General features: G+C 41.6%; 2 protein-coding genes across 2 annotated transcripts in view; one reads left to right on the forward strand and one right to left on the reverse strand.

Annotated features, from left to right (window-relative positions):
• Positions 1–19533, reverse strand: part of LOC128301452 (uncharacterized) — a 71753-nt gene that overhangs the window by 24921 nt on the left and 27299 nt on the right. The window lies entirely within an intron of this gene.
• LOC128301453 (acidic mammalian chitinase-like) lies at positions 11206–12664 on the forward strand. Its single transcript, XM_053037946.1, has 2 exons — positions 11206–11332; positions 11404–12664. Exons 1-2 carry the CDS (start codon positions 11260–11262, stop codon positions 12486–12488), a joined length of 1158 nt encoding a protein of 385 aa, XP_052893906.1. The 5' UTR covers positions 11206–11259; the 3' UTR covers positions 12489–12664.

A 19533-nucleotide genomic window follows, 5' to 3' on the forward strand; every position in this document is an offset into this window, starting at 1 on the left:
CATTAGACAAAAAAACACTGCTACCGGCACACGAAACATACACTCGAACTATTAGTCGAAACAGGGCAGATCTCGAGAGCTTGAACATTGGTCGCTTGTATCGCTTTAGAATGGTAATCGTTTCGGATGAGGATAAAAATAGGAAAAATCGTGCACACATACGTGCATGTATGTCGCCCCGAGGGAAATAAAAGTGGAATTTACATCACCGTCGAAAGCCGCATTGAGGACCTTTCACTAAAACGAGGTTGGAAATATGTGAATATAGCTTTGTGACCGTACATCGGGTGAACTTTAAAATGTGAGCAATTGGTTTGTTTTTTTACTTCACTTTCCATGCTCACGCTAGCTTTCGGTTCATGCAAAACGTTTTCCCGTTACAACGGCGCTTAAAAAGCTTCTTCCAGCATGGTTCCATTTGCATGAGAACGGAGTGCGTGTTGTGTTATTCTTTTACCGGAATGTTCTTTTAGCGCACGATTGGTCGATTATCCGGCAATACGAAAGCAAACAAACAACCGTGCTTGTGTTTTCCTGTTATTTGCTAGCAATGCAGCAAGAAGTTGTGGAACCTTTTTATGTTGCGTGGTAGAGTATTTAGCATAAATTTATACACTTGAAATATTTTTTTATTTTTAATTTCGAGTTGAAATGGTATGTAGAAAAGCTTTCATGTACGCTATAATTATAAACAGGAAAGAGGAGACAATTAATAAAAAAATTGCATTTAAAACCTTAGTTTTTTCAACAACTATTGGTCTTGAGTTATAAATGTAGAAATGGAACGGAGAAAATGAAGAAATAAACAGATAAAAAAATAATCAAATAATTACTTCAATTCTTTCTTTTTCGTGAAGAATCTAAACGGGTTGCAGTCGTGTAGAGAATCTGCCAGTCAAAGGGATATTATTGATGCAGACCATTCTGCTTAAGAAATATTAAAAGGGTTTTGCATAATGACACGAAATATTTCCTGGGGACATTCCAAGCTTGACAGCAACCATCAAACAACGCGGGAGTCAAGGTGACAACTACAAAGGACAGAACCGGATATCCTTAGGCTGTCAACCGACGGTTACCAACACTTCGAGGTAGCGGATCCAAGTTCGTGCATGTCCGTGACATTGCTAAGCGTCCACGACATCGATAGCGGTGGTTCTGTATCGGTTTGAAGTACACATTTCCGAACAAGACACCCTGTGGGCATGTTGGGCCATAATCGTCGTCCCGCTGTCAACTTGCCGGACAGCAACCGAATCCCTGAGGATGTGAAATCCAACGCATGCACCGTTGTGGTAAAATGTATTCCGACTGCACTGGCTTTCGATGCCGCAACAACCAGTGCGTAAACGGTTCTCCTTCCGCTTCACAGACTCACAGCCCCTGTTTACACGTGAAACCATCGGTATATAGATTCTGCTGGTGTATGCTGTGGGCACAAGCCATACATGGTAGTTTCCCCGAGGGAATGTGAAACGCCGGTATCGAATTGCAGTGGTACAAATAAAGCATTCACGCATCATTGCTATGATGCGTCCAATTTGATGTACACCAGCACAGCGGTAGGCGAGTACACCCCGTACTGCCTAAGGTTTGTAAGCTACCGCTGTTAGTAGGGATTTTAATGAGCTTACTGGTTGGTTCTGCGTGTAGGTTTAAGCGTGATATTTGTACTTTTGACGAAAGATCAATTCTAACTTATGAACCAGCGGGATTAATGCAGTTGCTTTGCGAACATTCAACGCACATTTGCCTTAACAAGGGTGAGCTCATTAATTGATACTATGCTGATAACCCTTGAAATTAGTAGTGAGATATCACCCAGCTGTCATTCTCATGCGTGAAAATTATCCAGAGCATTCAATTAATGTGCTGTGGAGCGTTACTCCATTCATTTCCATAGGCCATTGTCTTCCAAACCTATTGAAGGAATACAAACAAAATGAATTAATGTTGTGCGTTGTGCTGTTAGGCGCAAACTTATCGATAGACTTTCAAACTGTACTCAAGGTACAGCCCAAACGACGTGGCAGTACTATCTACTACCCTGTGCAATGTGATTGTTTACCATGTGGAATGTGCACCGTACCATTCGTACTTATATGTTCTTATGCAAATGTTAATTTTTAGGTACATTACTATTTGTTTATGGCTCAGCAACACCTTTTGCCGCATTCAACTATAACCTGCATTGAATACTAGCAAGTAAACAGGAGCAGGAGTTGCCATGAGGATGAGAATAATTTTCTTAGACTCCAGAATATCGAATAGTACTAAGGTAGATTTCCATTTCTACATGAGTGTGTGCGTTTTTGTGTGTGTTCTTCTTTATTAAAATCAAATCCTTTTACCAAACATATGCGGATGTTGTACCGTACATGATGCACAAACGGTGTACTGTCTGCTGGGACACGTTTGAATGCCTTTCATATCAATGTACACGAGGTCGTTGCTCCATTTCCATTGCATATCAGAAGTAAAACTTTGATGGAGAATATTAAATTTCAAACGAAGGATTTATGCACTCATGCATCAAACGTTGCATCAAACGATTGATATGCGTTTAAAGGAAAGGAAATGATGTGGTCTCGTGATTCAAAATGCATTTGCTGTGATGTTTGCATTCTTCCAGGCACAAATATTTCGTTACATACGTTCTGTTTTGCATGACAGTTTAATGTGACATTGGTAAAAAACTGGAACATTTTATTGATATCAACTATGGTACATCAATAAATGGGCTACTTTTTTGAGTTGCAGTTGCACAAACAACATGCAGTCACTTTTACTTTTAATCATTTCTATTTAAGAAAATTTACACCAAAACACAACTTTCTATAGGTGTTGAGGTAGACATGTTAGATAGTAGAAAAAGTTTAACATTTTGCTGGAATGCACTAGAAAGGACAAACGAATTATAAATATTTTTATTTGCATCGAGAACGTTATTTTTTCTAAATCACACCCAAAATTCTAAACCTAAAGCTCTATTCGTTTAAGTTCTCCTAAGCCGTAACTGAATTCTTCGCCACTACGTTTATAGCGTTGTTTTCCATTTCATCTTTCTCCGCACGGCTTAGCGCATAATTTCCCTAGCAAATTATATCCCAAAAGAGCTTTGCGGTTGATTTAAAATCTCTCAAAGTAGGAAATCTAATCCACCTTTACTGCATCTTTACTGCATGATGCCGTACGATGAAAACGAATATCTTGTCAATGCGCGTCTGCCAACGATTTACTCTTGTTTGTATTTTAGTACACGTTGCATCCAATCATGCCACTTTTCAACACAGACAACACAGCTTATCCGTACGTGGGGGTTGTGTGGTAACACAGCAACACCGAAACGTGAGCTTGAATCTCCCGTTGGGTCGCTGTTGTTTGTCCATCGAATTAGAAGCACCTGCCAAAGTGAAAGACGTCTTCTTGCCCTTATATTCTATTCTCGAAAGAAACATAACCCCCAAACTTTGCCCATTTTCACACCCAGAAGAGCAGGGTTTCGTTGCACCGGCTAGTACTTGCAGCGCTCTTAACAATGTTTGAGCAGCAAGATAAACTCCATGGATGGGTAAGATCATTCTCCGTCTTCGGCAGGCCCGGGAGCGTTTTCTTCGTTTTTTTTGCCCCTTAAACCGAGCGGAGCATTTGCACGTAAATCTCAAAATAAAGTTAATATAATGCCGAGCTTGATGCAGTGCATTGTGGGAAGAGCATAAAGCAGTGCACTTTGAGTGCATAGTCGTTAAGCAGGCAGTATGGGAGAATTGAGAAAATATTGAATATTATTGTAGCGAGCTGGCGGTTGTGTTCGACGGGGAGGAAATAAATGTACAAGTAAAGCTAAATTTAATTTACGGGGTTTGTTAGGGTTTCACTTAATCCTTTTTGGCGGGAGGTTTAGGTTGGGAGAGGATAACTGTAGCAAGTTATTATCGTTATCATAGTTATTATTCATCATCACCATTGAATGTTACCATGCTCTAAAAAAACATTGTACCATGAATTTTTAATGTAGTGTTCAAGCCTTTCCTAAGCAACTTTTAAAATGACGATTCAAAAAACCAAATCCCTTCCACACCAAAAATCGAATCCACAAACCAAGGACATGCTTTTGTTTCTACCCATTTTACGTTGCTATGGTTACATTTGAATTAATAACCATAACCAAACCTCTGCTACGAGCTTCCATCATCATTCTCGGTACATAATCAAGCAGAACCATTTTTTAAACCACAAACTCCATGGAAGAAAATGCTGGATGCCTTTTCTATTTTTGCTTCAAAACGTGCATGTAAATCCCTCGATAGAAGGTTCTATGTTTATCGGGAATTCGCTTGTGTTGCGGGTGCGTACCATACCATGAACAAGGTTCAATACGGTTGAATTCTGTTGATAGATTCACTACGATCCGCATAACTCACGTCACTCGTAATGCCCTTTCGGCACCCAACAGCAGCTGACGGAACGTACCAGAGTCTTGTGTAAAACACCGTTGTATTTTATGCTGCCCATACAGCAAACATAACAACCGCTCAACCCGACAAAGTGAGAACGAATGGGAACATTTTCAATCAATGTATCTGGAAAAGCTGTTTTATTTATGAAACATGCGTTCTGATTTTCCACACATTCCCTTTGGCCATAATTATCGGCCTTCGGTACGGTACACACCAGTTGTGGAAGTTATAATAACTTTTTTACGCGCGTGTGTTTCCTGCTACAGCTTCACGCTAGTGTAACGGTGTCGACAGCGTTATTTTCATGTTGGAACGATAGCGCAATGGTTCGGAAAAGCATAATTCAGCGCCACACAATGCCGTGCCATTGGCGGTGTGATTTAAATGCACTGACAAAGAAAATTTATCTACAATACGCAACAATGGAGGAGTAAAAATGTGCGTAGCGACTACAATTGGGATACTGTGCATTAATTAAATTAATTGAACTTCCTTCACAGTAAGCACCCGCTGGGCCATATTTAAGGGGGTCCAAATCCAATTTTAGGAACCAACAGTGAATTGTTCTGTTCAGGAACTAAGCGACGTTTTGTATTGGTCATTCCAGTTCCGGGATGTTTTCGTAAAAAGTTGTCTAAATGTCGATAGTAAGTAGTTACTTCAATCGGTGTGTGTTAAACCTTCTATCATTTTGTCTTGAGATTTATTAGTATAAAGTTCTATCTGTATTTCATTCCTCATAGAAATGCATGGGACGTTTTTTTCTGCAATTTTGCTTTATGGAACTATTTTTCGCTGAACAGAATTAACTAAACTAATTATTTAAAACTAAATTTTATAATTTGATACATGCGCTACCAATACAAGTTGCAAGGTTATGATATTAACTCTAGCAATAATTATGGTGAAACTGAAATCTAATTTTAACGAAAACAAAGAAATAGACAAAGACGTGGCGATTTTATTATCAGTAACACTTCCTCCCATAACAATCGTGTAAGTGGGCTTTAGAGAACCATCGATCGGTAATAGTCTTTCGCTTTACCGACCACAGCTGCTCCACGCATATGTGCAGTTTCTCTGTTACTAAGGGAGAGCATAATGCTACCATGTGAAGCAAAATAACTTAATGTTTTTGTGACGATTTCAGTTATTAAGGAAATGTGATTTGGCGACATTTCTTCAAATTTCTTTATCTACTTCCTATAGAACATATTACACGTGTTTCTTTGCAAAAAAAAAACAGTAAATAAGTAAAAATATATTTATTTTTTTTTAAGAAATATAAAAAAGTCTATTTTTCTGTTCACACTTTTCTGAACACAGTTTGTTCAAATAGCAGCTTGTTAAAAATGCATATTTTGAATGTAGATTCGATTGAATGTTAAACTACCACAACTGAAATGAGATCAGAGTAATTGAAAGTTAAAACGATGTAGTAAAACGAAAGAGCAATCAAATTTGGTCGTTATCTCGCAACAAACTTATTTGAATAAAATTTAATGTAAACATTGAAAGATTATACAAAATATTCTCTCTTATAAAATTAGAAATTATTAGCATAATATTATTGTTCGCATCAGCATCCAACGAATGCGTCAAATTCCTTCCTGGTTAATGTTGTCTTATCGTTCAAATCCATTTTAAAGTTGCTAGTGTCGAATCAGGAAAAAACTTTCCCACTTGCACAGCCCCAACCAACCTCCAACTGATTTAAATGGCATGGTTTCAACTGAAAACTCAACGGAACCGCTTTCCTTTCAGAAACGATTGTCAGTAGTTCCTTTTGACAAAAAGTGTTAACCAGATTTTTATTATTGCCCGAAAAAAACGACCTCCACGAATTGTACTTCCACATTTAATTGCAGCTCGCGCATCCACGACTCCATAAAGCGACCTCAAACTTTGCATTTCCATAAACATTCGCTTTTCCGGCTGACAAACTATGCAACCTTTTCAGTGCAACGCAGTTTTCAATTACGGCACTTTTTAGCGGGCCGCTGCACACCGGCGAAAATTAGTTTAACTCATAAACTTTTAGTTCACCGTTCAACGGAAATGTTTGGGCAGGATGGAAACGAGAGAAAACGAGGGTAGAGGAAGAGAGGGGGATTGATTTTGTTAAAAGGCGCTACGGTGAAAATCGGAACAGAATGAAAGATAATGGTGGCAAGGCACTTTCTGCTCGGGAAATTTTGCACGTCTAGCGAATAATCATTTGTCACAGCTTTCTGACAATCGTACGATGCTAATTTGTGCACCACATTTTTAAGGCATTGGTCCCAGCTCTGCGTGATAAGATGGATAGCATCTCATCTCCGCACCGCAACCGACGGGACAAAATATTATTAACGATGATGGACCACCGTGTGTAGATACAATTGCAAAACAGCAACAACGCAACCCAAATATGCTGGTTGGTTTGGAGAGCAAGAATAATGATGTAATGTTGTTTTTTTGTCGTTGAATGTCGCTGAAGTAATAAATGCCATTCTCTATCAACCACGGAAAATATGTTGTATTGACTTCCTTTTATTTTTGCGAAAGCAACTTCCTTTTACATATAAGGTGTGCGAGAAAGTACGAAATGTATCTTACAACTTGTGTCATGTTTATTCACAAGAATAAGATTAACCAATATTTTTAAATTGAGCATGAGCTGAATATGATGGAATAAAAAGTAATAGTAAGTAATCAGAAAAATGATAAAAATGACAACTAAAACGAAGTATATTATTATTATTATTATTATTACATATCATTACATGGTTACCCACCCGAGAGTGGCGGCCACGGACGGGTGGATTTTGAACAACAGCAGCAGCAGCAGACGGAAGACACGAAGCGGCAGCAGCAGCGAGGACAACCAGGAAGGACGACGCAGCAGTGCGCAACAGCAAGGGTGCTACGCACACACGACCCCGCATGGAGTACTACGCACATCAGGGCATCGGCAGGGTTCGGATCAGGCCGAGGAGTGGTTTAGTGCGGTTGCATCGGTTGCTTGACTCGCTTCACGGGTCAAGCTTCATGATGAATCCCACATAGCCAATCTCGAGGGGCGGTGTCTAGCCGCGATATGCCCCTCTAGGTGGGTACCTTTTGAAGGTTCCCTCACCGTTAACAAAAAAAAAAAAAAAACATATCATTACATGGAATCATCATCGCGGGAAGAGGACCAATTGTGCCGTTGCGAGTCTTTGATCAAAATAGCTTTATACAAAATACTAATACTAAAACGGTATCATCGAACGTGTATAAGACACAACGTACCTTTTATCAGCACATAGAGATATAGAATTTTGGTCACACCATTTACATAACCAAACTTACGTAGTCTGCATCGGTCTTTACGAGCATACACATTTTAATATCGTCATGGTACAACAGGTAGCGATATACCATTCCCATGCGGTTGAAGAGGTATGAGCGCAGCCATTGCAGGATTGAATGTGACAAAGACCGAGCCTTTGTAGTGGTGAGTCGAAGGATGTCTTGAAATATGTGCAAATGCAATAAACTTGCAGTCCTTGTTCTATGTTGCTCATAGACTGAGAAACAAATCTCACCAGAGTTTTTAATGTCGAGTGCTTCGGTATGAATCCGTGAGGTTATGGAGCTCGCAGGTGCGTCTAATGTAAGCTACTTTACAGTACTTTACACTTCGCTTCACATCGCTACACATCGCTTTTTTGAAGGGCGGGATTGTCTACGATGTTTTCCATTCATCGGGAACTATACTTTCCTTCAGCGATAGTTGACTTAGCCGCTGTGGCATGCACGCGAGGAGAACAATTTAGACCACCTGATATTAAACATTAGACCATAGTGTAATTTCAATAATTAATATAGCAATCGATCGCACCGCGACCGATCAGTACGACACAAGCGACACATTTTATACAAGTGTAGCAATCGATCGTACCGTGACAACAGGTAAGAAATTTTATACCGGTAAGCAATAAAGCAGAAAATAATATAAAGAGAACAAATGAAAACATTTATTGTAACAATGGCAATTAAATGGAAGAAAAAGAGTAACAAAAGAAAAAGTTATAATATGGACATTCACGTCTGAGCGGTCACATTGAATAGTTTGGACAAACGACTGGTTCTTATCCAACTCAATCCTAACGTATTTTCATTTCAAGACTATTGAGTGACTCCCTACCCAAGGTAACGCAAAGGAAACCTCTATCTGGTGCTCAATGATCACCTGACTGATCAACATAGCGTAGAAGCTTTGAGTCGGAAAATCTAACAGTCGCAAAATATGATCGCGTGTGCCGGTACCCGGTACATGAACAGCTATGATACGTGAATGTTAGATAGTGTCAGTGACTATATGTGTGCTCAATGCGTCTCTGTATTTCTTAAGCACCGCTGAAGGTACGCAGTCTGCACCAGGATAATGAGAGGAGAAGGTGTACTTATGACATTTTGTGTGGTGTAGAATGATACACCGTCTATGGTGGCTACGTTAGTTAGTCTGACTTTCATTACACCTCGCAATCTTGTCGCAAAGAGCTGAGATACTTTTACTATCGTTGCTCAGTGAATCCATGTCTGAATCTATGTGAATCTATTTAATTGAAGAACACGAGATTATGTTTTAGCGCTTTGAGTTGAAAAATTGCAAGAATGTTTTGGGGGTTTAGGGAAGATGGCGAAAGCGTGGACTGTCGCTGGACCTACATTCGTGACAGTTGAGCATCTTCTTAAGATTTGCAGTGTTTGATTTTTGCATCTTTTTTGATTCCTATAATACCCGTTTGATCAGACAAGTCAGTCAGTGGTTTAAAGATAAGCAAAATAAGTTGTTGCAGGGGCATGCCCATTCGCCCTTTACCCAGTCTACCCTTTTGATGTGAGGAGCTCCAACAACTATTCTGCTTAGGGTTAAGGGCTTGATACAAGACTACCAAGATGCTTGATACACCACTGGAGAGAATGATGTGTGGGAATTGACCGAAACAATTCGTACGCAGGAACAATTAGGCGAACTTCGAATTAGATATTCGAGTTCGATGGAGAACAGCTTTTAATAAGTGTTTTTCGCATTAACATCGTCTGCACTTTGATATCATGCGGCATACTGTCATTAATAAAAACGAGGTCAAAGATACGACCCATTGCGTTTCAATTTATATTCATTTCACGTGGTAGGTAAATATTTAGTATACCGATGAATCTGATGTTGTGAACAGGATTATGTTGCGAACACGTCATAGGATTCTGTATAAAATCCCCCATATGTAATTGGACGTTTGTATGCATAATATCATGAATTTAAAGGCGAATGTAGCTGCCCAGCTCAAAGTCTCTATAAAAACAACAAACAACAACATATCATGAATCGTGGATGATGCGTGAGGATGTGAACAAACGCTGAGATTGGAGATCAGTGCATTTATTTGGAGGGTCATAAATGTTACCGAGATAGAGAGCACATTTAGTAAATATTACCTGCACCCATACTCATTCTTGCTCATTGTTATTTATTCGACGCACACGAGAACGCACTTTATTCGCGGTTGCAATAAGAACGGTTGTGCGTGCTAAAAAAATGCGAAAACATGTAGTTGTGTGATGAGCTGGTAAGAACTAGATCAGTGTTTTCGGCATGAGGTGCGTTAACAGTAGGCTGATCGTAGTTTAATCGCAGACATGCGTGATAATAAGGGATCGTCGTAATTATGGTCTGTGCTTTTGTGCTATGTTTCATTATTAATAGGTCTGTACATGCAAAGTTAAAAAAAACTGTCCATGGTCGGATAAATTGATGTTGGTTTTGAAGACGTGATATTAACGGAATTTGATGCACGTAGCGGTGTGCGAGTTCTCAGTGCTGTTGTAAAATACATGCTGGTATTTGTGGCTATAGAAACCAGAATAGTGTTGAATGTGATAGTGAAATTTATAGCTGTTGGATCAATAATAAATTCCCTGACTGACAATCCGATCGTCGCAGGAATCTGCACTTTGTAGGACAGTGATCTCACGTTCGATACATCGACACATTATATCAGAAGATTGATTGCAAAAACATCGTCAGTGTCTAGCGGTATTGAAACCGAGGAAATGACTTGATCAAATGTTATATTTTTGCTGCCTGATGGTCCAGCAGATCGATCCATGCATCCATGTTGGATGCGAGAGTATGCTTGGCCACAATTAGTGTTGATAAAGATGAATTTGTATCCGTGCCGGTAATAGCGGTAGGTCGTGTTTGTGTACGGTAGAATTCGTGTACGGTTTGCAGCGCTTTTGTTTATTGAATAAGCCAGTTGGGTATAATGACTATTGTAGATGTTTTCCATAACCCAGGCAGGTTACCATGGTTACGTCTGCTACAAACCTACACCACTTTTCTAAGGGGTTCGAACACAGTGGAATTGTAATCTAGTTTTTACATTAGGCATTTGCGATTATCACTATCAACTTCACTGTTATCACTATCAACTTCAGATACAAGCGTTACGTATTACAGTTACTAGTTGCTGTAGTGTTATGTAGATGAAAATATATGTGAAGATAAATCGTATTATGTCTATGTGCAATTAAATCCATCTTTATCATTTCTGTTCTCTCTCCCTGTCTATTCCATTAAGCAACTGACGCATGTGTCCACGAATATACGACGTGTGTTGGATAAAATGAAAGTTTGTACAGTTGGCACATATGGTGTGTCGAATTTACCAAATCTGTTCCTGTAATCTTGCGTCGTCTCACTTTTCTCATTGACATTCAGGAAAGGTGTTTCTACGAGGTGCGAAGTGGTGCAGTAAGTTTTAATAAAATGGTTCATTCCATATCTTTGTGGAGCTTGGTACTTGTGACCATGAGCTCGCTTATGGCAGCGGTTCAAAGCAGTAAGTACAATTCCAGTATTTATCAATCAAAATCAAATCAGCTCTTTTACCGTTCCATTGCCCGCTTTCAGAGGAAGTTGTATGTTACTACGGGACGTGGGCTACTTATTGGAAGGGAAACGGAAAGTTCACCGTAGATGATATCAACCCATTGCTTTGCACCCAGCTAAATTATGCCTTCTTCGACATCAATCCGAATGGTACGATTAGGATAATGGATGAATATCTGGGCCTACCGTCCGGTCTCAACGCGATCGTAAAGTTTAATAATCTGAAGCAGAAAAATCCCGCACTAAAGACAATTGCCTCCATCGGTGGGTGGAATGCTGGAACTGCTAACTTTAAGGCGGTAGCCAGCGATTCCCAGCGGCGTGCCACGTTCGCGAGAAACGCCGTAGCGTTCCTGCAGAAATATCGGTTCAACGGTATGGACATCGATTGGGAATATCCCGGGGCCGTCGACAAGGCAAACTTTGTGCTGTTTCTCCAGGAACTTGCCAAAGCTTTCGCACCGTACAACTATCTGCTAACGGTGGCGGTGGGGGCTCCAGAGTGGAGAGCTAACGAATCGTACGACATTCCTGCTATCTCGCGCATTGTCAACAACATAAACTTGATGACGTACGACATGGATGGCAACTACGGTGTCACTAGACATCATGCCGCAATCTTCCAAGGACCAGGATCAATTGATGATACGGATTTCAAGCGGCAGCTCAATGTGGATGCTGTCATAAGGTATTGGCTGAGCAAGGGTGCATCGGCAAAAAAGTTGACTTTAGGCGTTCCTTTCTATGGGCATACATTTAAATTGACCAATCCTGGGGTGGACGGTGTCGGCGCACCAACTAAAGGTGTTGGTACTCCAGGTCCATACACTCAACAAGGCGGCGTTTTGGGGTACAACGAAATATGTGTATCCTCATTTCCTCGGAAGCAGTTCGACTCGGTACAGGGAGCGGCTTTCGCTTCCGGCAATGGAGAGTGGGTCAGCTATGATTCAGTGGAAAGCATCAAGCAAAAGTGCAACCTGATTGCCAAGTATGGCCTTGGTGGAGGAATGGTATGGTCTATCGAACAGGATGACTTCAAGGGCATATGTGGTGGTCCCAAGTTTACGTTACTGAGCACCTTAAATGGATGTGTGAACAAATAGGGTCCTACATTCGTTACTACAACCAGTGCAACTACTCAAGTAACTACAACGAGGACTACACCGGTTAAACCGGTTATAGCGAATTCTACTGCCAAACTGGCCACATTAACTACTCCTAAACCAACCACAAAAACAAATACCGTTGTTGTAACTTCAGACTCTAGGCCGTTCGTTTGTACACGTGATGGTTACTTTCGGGAACCGTACGATTGCAATACATATTACCGATGATACTCCGGTGCCGTCGGATGCCATATACCTTCAATTGTCCAGGTGAACTTTACTTTAAAGAAGAGGCCGCTATCTGCGATTGGGCTCATAATGTGAAATGTTAATCAGTCAATAAAGTTTTACATTAAAATTGTGTGTGTTGGAGATGTTATAGTGTGTGGCTACTACGCTTAAGCCACTCATCGATCACAGGAGATGACCACCTGATAGAAAGCGGATGTATTAGAATGATTCCTTGTTTCGATCTCTCTGCAAGAGTCACTGTGGTTTTGGTTTGGTGGGTTCTCTGTAGATCGTGGATTTATCAGAAAGATTTTTCGACTACTGTCAACTCATTTTAATTTTCACTCAAGTCTCGGTCCACTTCGAACAGAGTAGGTTGTTCCAGAGAACAGCGACGTAATTACACATCAGCCATACCACAAACAGTAGCTCCAAGAGCGAATAAGAGCAACATCTTCATTACGGGATAAAACAAAATGCAAGAAAGAAATGCCTTGCACGAGTTTTTCACCGTTCATCAAGCAGTGTTTAAAGTACAGCAAATGCATTCATAATGGATCAACAACTAATTATTTACTAAACAGATGTTACAACCACTTCGCAGTCTTTACGTGCTGAAGGAGTCCTCTAAGCTGCTTATGATCGAACGTTGTCTGTAATAACGCACCCGAACTTTGGCAATCCATTATCCCGGCCTTTCTGGCTGACGCATCAACGCCATCACTCCATCTCAATTTGCCAATTTGCTCTACCATGCCTCCCCTGTTTACATGTAGACGACCTATAAGAACGTTACGTACTGGGTCTTCCGGTGTCATTATCATGACGTGACCAGCCCACTGACCAGTCTAGCGAATGTGATTCGTCTGAGACAGTAAGTTCGCCGAACAGCTCATATAGATTGCCCTTGGATTCGCTACCGTTCCATTGCACTTCAACACATACCGCACCAAAAATCCATCTGAGCATCTTTCTCACGAACGCGGCTAATACGGTTCCAACGCGGGATGCGACAGGCGTAGGTTCTATATAGTCCCAGCTAGATCAATGGTGTTGTCTTCGCTGGTTGACCCAATATAGGTGAAATTTTGGACGACTTCGAAAGTGCGCTCACCTATTTGTGCATCACCCCTGCATAAGTTAGGATTTGTCAGCAGGGCCGCTGGTGGTGCCACCATTAAGTTGGGTTTGTTAATCTCCAACCCGAGGTTTTCCACTAGTTGCTCAATCCTTTAGTAAGCATCTGCTACGTTGGAGAGACGTAGACCGATGATGTCCATGCCATTAACGTATACCAAGATCTGGGTTCACTTATAGAAGATAGTCCCCGAAGTTTCTAGCTCCGAGTTGCGGATAATCCTCTTCAGGCTATCTCCACTCCATGTGACTAGGGCGTCATCTATTTGCTTCAAGGTTCCGGCCATATACAGAGTTCGTTCCATGAGCTCATAAAAATCGTAGACCGGGGACGCAGCGTAGGTCGAATACCGTTAAGCCCGTTTCGATTCCGTATCCTGTAGCTTTCCGTATTCTATCTAGATACTTGAGGCAGGATAATGTACCTTACCGAGTGACCAATTGTATCAAATGACTTCTTAGTTTAGCGTTTGGTTATCCTCCCGACGTACAGGCTGCCTAGAAATCTAGACTAGAAACTAGAGCTAGAACTACCCACCCTTCTCCTATTGTAGTAAGTGTCATCATCCGCGCAACGGATTGGGACCAGTCCGTGTACTCAAACTTGGATATGCGGTAACACATGTTACCACTCCGAACGACGAAGCCGTGAAGAAATAGCAGTTGAGTAGGAGAGTTTGTGGAACTTTCAAGAGGCATCGGACCCTACAACATTGGATCAACAATTACTATGATTATTAAAATAAATTGTAAATCAACAGATAAGATTCAAATGAGTGTTACCAATCATTGAAATACGACATCTAGCAAAATATTTTAAGTTTGTTCACTCTTGGTGCTAAATGTTATGAGATCTAAATCTTTAGGTTTTTTAATGAATATCATTGTTTTGTTAATCTATTACATCTAGCTTAGCACAAAGGGAAGATCAATCAACCTTTTTTAGTATACGGGGATATACCAATTTAGTATACAGTGTACTATTTTAAAGTATCGGGGATATACTATTTTAGTATACGGGTGGCAGAAAAATACTAAATTGGTACCCATGGGTACTATCCATTCAAATTTACAGATCCATCTCTCTCCAACAAAATTTTACATAGTAAAATTGTATACTACAGTATTGGTATACTGGTATAGGTATACTATACGCTACTATAGGTTTACGCAAACTATACTACTACGCTAGGTTCAAGTTAAATAACCATTAGTTCTCCAGGAATCCTTGAACCAGTGCTACAGTCAACGCATCAAAGCATAAATCTGCTGTACTAGGAATATATTAATTTAGAAAAATTCATTTGTAACCTGTGGTACCTGAATGGGAATACCTACTTCACCTTAGACGTATAATTATAATGTAACATCATCACCATCATCATCAACACCGCTAGTATACAACTAGACTCTATAAACTGCAATGGAATAAACACTACGGTTTACAGCACGGCAGCGTTGACAGGTCAACCCATAACGTGAAGCGAAACGGTCTCTTTGTGCCTAACCTTTGTCGTGTACACATGTGCGTACTTTATTTCTACATAATCATATGCAATCAGTTGCAGTTTTCTAATTGTGAAAGACGTCGACTTTACGACGAAATTATGTGCAGTGCGTACGAAAAGCAGGATAAGGGATAGTGGTATAATCTGACGCAAGATTCTTAAGAATTGCTTAAGTGTAATTTGAAGTACTCATGTTAAAATGGTATGTCAACTGTCAACTGCGCAAGTGTTTGGTCTATAAAAAGCTACGCTTCGTAATTTAATATATTTTCACCGTGCACTCGTCGATATTTTTTGGTTTTGTTCCCATAACCAGGAACTTCAAGTGCTTCCGTAAAGTTTCGCAAGTGCGTGATCACACCACATCAGTGTAATTTTCCGATAAAAACAAGTTACCACTGAACAATGAATCAGCTGTGCCGCTCCTGTTCGTTGCCCGTTTCTGCAAGTGATAACACCTACACATGCGGAGGTCCATGTAAAGCCCTATACCATGGCCCTTGCTTGGGCGTTTCTAGCGCTGTGGTTAAGGAACTGTGTCGCCCGGAAACACATGTGCTGTGGTTGTGTGGCGATTGCCGCGACTGCTATCGCAGTGAATGGGGGAGTCATCGCGATTTCCTTATCTCAGCTGTGGAAGCTTTGAAGCGCGATCTATCAGCTGAAATGGAACAGCGACTTGCATCGGCGTTTACCTCCTTCAAGAAGGAAGTATTAGTGGCGGATAAGCGCAACCCTAACGCTGTCACCAACACTGTGCCATCGGATACGCGTTTCATCCGTCCAACTACCACTAATCTCCTGTCTACACCGCACGCTTCACTACGCACCACGTTAGATCCTATCACCCGAAATACGCCTAAACGTAGGCTAATGGATCGCACTCCTCCCGCATCAAATCCTGCTCCACCACTTCTACATGGCACTGCTGCACCATCCTCGCCTTCGGCCACACTTTTGACGGTTCCTGAAAAAGAGCAACGCTTTTGGCTGTACCTTACGAGGATCGCCCCGTCGGTTACCGACAGCGAGGTCGAATCCTTTGTCCGGCGGCAGCTAGGTTCCGATGATGTGCATATGTTTAAGCTGCTTCCAAAGGATCGCGATCAGAGCACGGCTTCCTTTATATCGTTCAAGGTAAGCCTGTCGCTTGCATTACGCGACAAAGCACTAAATCCTTCCACGTGGCCTGTGGGTATCGGCTACAGGGAGTTCACCAAAAACCGCGTAGCAGCAACAAACTTTCGGGCCCCCTCCGTCCGTCCAGCAAGTGGGCTCACTGTCCCAGCAACCCCAGCAACCCCACGATCACTACCAGTGCCCGATGCCGCAATTAACACCGCCCTATTTGCACCGACAAACATCACTACGAGCACTACCTAACCGCATAGATAACCCGTACCACATTTCGACTCCGATCGTCATCGCTGCCGCTGAAACAAGGTCACACACCGTTCCTGCACCGATTATCACAAACGATATTCAAACCCTAAGGTTTTATTATCAAAACACACGTGGCCTGCGTACAAAAACCACTGATCTTCAAACATCCATAGCCGATAATGCCTTCGATATTCTGATCTTCACTGAAACCTGGCTCGATGACACGATCCCGTCTTCGCTATTGTTCGACGATAACTACATTGTATTCCGCTGTGACCGCAATCCACACAACAGCAGCTTTACTCGTGGCGGTGGATTGCCTGTAAATCATCTTTAGCCACTCACCAGTGGTCTGTCGCCGCCTCTCTCGAGTTTGTACTAATATCGATTAAGCTCTCTAACTTAGTACTCTTCATTGGCTGCATGTACATACCACCAAATCGTGTCAACGCAGACACTTTCACTTTATTGAGTGACGAGCTTAATATGGCCTCCGCTAGATGCAGAAACAACGATATGCTTATCCTTTTTGGCGACACCAACTTACCCTCTCTCGTTTGGGTACCTTAGCACCATTGGTCACCCTTCGGAGCTACATTCTTCACGCACTATGTGTCGAACCCATCGTCGGGGGTTTCAACATGCTTCCTGGACGGACTTTCTGCAAACGAACTGTTCCAATTAAGCGGTATGCGTAATTATTCAAATCGTCAACTCGATTTAGTCATCGGTAATCTACCTGCTGCGCAAAAGTTTTCGACAATTTATCGCTCCATATTACCGGTATTGCGACTTGATAACCATCATCCTGCTCTCGAATGCACCGTCCAACTTGTTCCCGTTGCAGCACCACTACTTAGGGATTATTCGTGCGAAAATTCAGTTCAGTTTAACTTTAAGAAAATCGATGTTTGTAAACTCCGTTCCTTGTTATCCTCTGCTAACTGGCGCCCTTTCCATGAAGCACCTTCCTTGGATATGGCATTATCCTCTTTTAATTCCATAATCTCCTCTGCCTTTCCACATTGTTGTCCTATCCTCAAACCTCCACGTCGCCCTGAATGGTCCAACAGAACCTGGCACTCATTGAAGAGGGACAAAAAACGAGCGTTCCGTTTGTTTCGATCACATCGCTGTGATCATAACAAACGTTTATACAAATTAGCTTCAATGGCATTCCGCATTTATAATTGCGCACAATACAGATCATTCGTTGCCAGACTGCAGTCACGTTCTGTATGGCACTTTGTCAACACCCGTCGTAAATCCTCCTCAATCCCTTCCTCCATGACTTTAGGTCAATCGTCAGCTTCATGTCCTTCGGATATTTCCTCCCTCTTTGCAAACTATTTCTCCCCTGTCTTTGTAAATCCTATCAGCACCAGTTCTTCTTCTGCTACTGATGCCCTGTCTTATACTCCTTCTGATGTATTTGACATCAATTCCATATCATTTAGTGAGGCCAATGTACTATCCGCCATTAAACGCCTCAAGTCTTCATATTCACCTGGCCCCGATGGGATTCCCCTGTCTGTCTTAAAATGTTGTGATACCATTATTGCTCCATACCTACTAATCCTTTTCCAATGGTCCATCCGTACTGAGTGTTTTCCTGCTTTGTGGAAATTTAGCTGGCTAGTTCCGATCTTCAAAAAAGGAGATCGGACCTCCGTAACCAACTATAGAGGCATATCGAAGCAATGTGCAGCCTCCAAAATCCTCGAATCTGTAATCCATGCTCAGCTCCTACCCCTTGTTCGTAACTGTATATCTGTGAACCAACATGGCTTCATGCCCATGAGGTCTGTTGTTTCAAACCTCATGTGCTTTGTTCCGTTTTTGTACAAACAGATTGATGAAGGTCGTCAAGTAGATGCTATCTACACTGACCTCCAATCTGCATTCGATCATGTCCCCCATTCTATCCTTTTGGCCAAACTCCGTAAACTTGGTTTCGGAAATCCTCTCCTATCCTGGCTAAACTCCTTCGTTTGTGAGCGTTTTTGTTCAGTAAAGATTGGAGCATCGACCTCAATGCCCTTCGCTTGCCCCTCTGGCGTGCCCCAAGGCAGTGTCCTGAGTCCTTTATTGTTTACCCTTTTTATCAACGACATCTGCTCTGTCCTCCCCAATGAATGTTTCCTCATGTTCGCAGATGATCTAAAATTATTCCTACCGGTCTCCCAGTGGAGGATCAATCGTCTTGGAGGCCCAGGGCGGAATATTTTAAAGGGGGGCCTATAATTTTGCTACGGCATTATCGGTGTTAGGGAGGTGTACTTCAAACATTATTTTTACAACACTCGTCTCGGAGCAAAGTCTCGGAAAGAAAGCTCCCTACATCTCAGAGTTCTGTTGCGTAGCCCTGTAAACGGGCCTAGTAAGCTAGTCTATATATAAACGTTTGTATGCGCTAAAGAGAACCATAACGCCACATTTACGATTCACGTACATTTACGAATCCTAATTAGTCCAACGCCTTCTACGATTTTTCGCCCAAGTTAACAGTTTTCAATCGGTTAACTTTACGGTAACAATCAGAGAAATTTCTTAGAAACCTGTTGCGCTCATGTTGATGTTTAAGACCATGAACAACACAATTGTTTTCAGATTTGCGATACCAGAAAAACATGTTTTTCAAGAGGTGACACAAGCAGTGTGGAATAAATTTGCCCATCACTATTGCATTGCGTATTATCAAACTCGTGAGAGCAATCCGCTAGTGTAAGTAAGATGGATGAAACGGAAAGCATTCTTCGTCTCGCTCAAACTTCCCATCGACT

This window comes from Anopheles moucheti, chromosome 3, assembly GCF_943734755.1.
Source record: "Anopheles moucheti chromosome 3, idAnoMoucSN_F20_07, whole genome shotgun sequence".
In the NCBI taxonomy this organism is placed as follows: Eukaryota; Metazoa; Arthropoda; class Insecta; order Diptera; family Culicidae; genus Anopheles; species Anopheles moucheti.